Raw genomic sequence first — 587 nt, 5'->3', positions numbered from 1 at the left:
CAGGCCGGGCGGCGCAGGCGGTGCAGACCAATGCCGGGACGTGGGGGCGGGCGGTGCAGGCGGCACGGCGCGGGGCGGTGTTTCGGTGCGCGAGGGAGGGAGGAGGTGAGAGAAAGTTGAAGCCAGCCAGCGAGCGTGGGAGAGGGCAGGGGGCCGCGGCCGCCGCTTCCGCCGCCTCGCCACTCGCCGCCGGCTCCCCTCCTCCTGACCTCGCGCTTCGAAACACCGCCCCGCGCCGTGCCGCCTGCACCGCCCGCCCCCACGTCCCGGCATTGGTCTGCACCGCCTGCGCCGCCCGGCCTGACGTGCTGCCTGGCCGGTACCGCCGGTTCCTCCCGTACCGCAGGCTGGCCACATCACCATCTGGACCGACGTGGACGGCGTGTACAGCGCCGACCCGCGCAAGGTGCAGGACGCAGTGTGCCTCAAGCAGCTCAGGTGCGCCTGCCTGCCTGGCTGGCGGGGTGGCGGCGGGTCGGAAGGAGGCTGGCGAGTAAAAAGCGAGGTGGCTGGGATCGGGGGCAGCGGCCCCCGCTCCCCGCGCCTCCTGGCCTCAGCCCGCTCCGCCCCAACCACTCCCACCCATC

The 587-nt window shown here is 74.6% G+C and overlaps 1 protein-coding gene across 1 annotated transcript in view; it reads left to right on the top strand.

Annotated features, from left to right (window-relative positions):
* The window catches only part of CHLNCDRAFT_144341 (hypothetical protein), a gene marked incomplete at both ends in the record, with an annotated part of 4,022 nt that overhangs the window by 2,173 nt on the left and 1,262 nt on the right, over positions 1-587 (top strand). The window contains one exon of the mRNA XM_005848850.1: positions 347-406. Within this exon, the coding sequence (XP_005848912.1) occupies positions 347-406 (60 nt within the window). The remainder of the gene's footprint in view (positions 1-346; positions 407-587) is intronic.

This window comes from Chlorella variabilis, assembly GCF_000147415.1.
Source record: "Chlorella variabilis unplaced genomic scaffold CHLNCscaffold_7, whole genome shotgun sequence".
Classification (NCBI taxonomy): Eukaryota; Viridiplantae; Chlorophyta; class Trebouxiophyceae; order Chlorellales; family Chlorellaceae; genus Chlorella; species Chlorella variabilis.
Note: the sequence above shows the minus strand (reverse complement) of the source record. Positions and strands in the feature narration are given on the sequence as shown.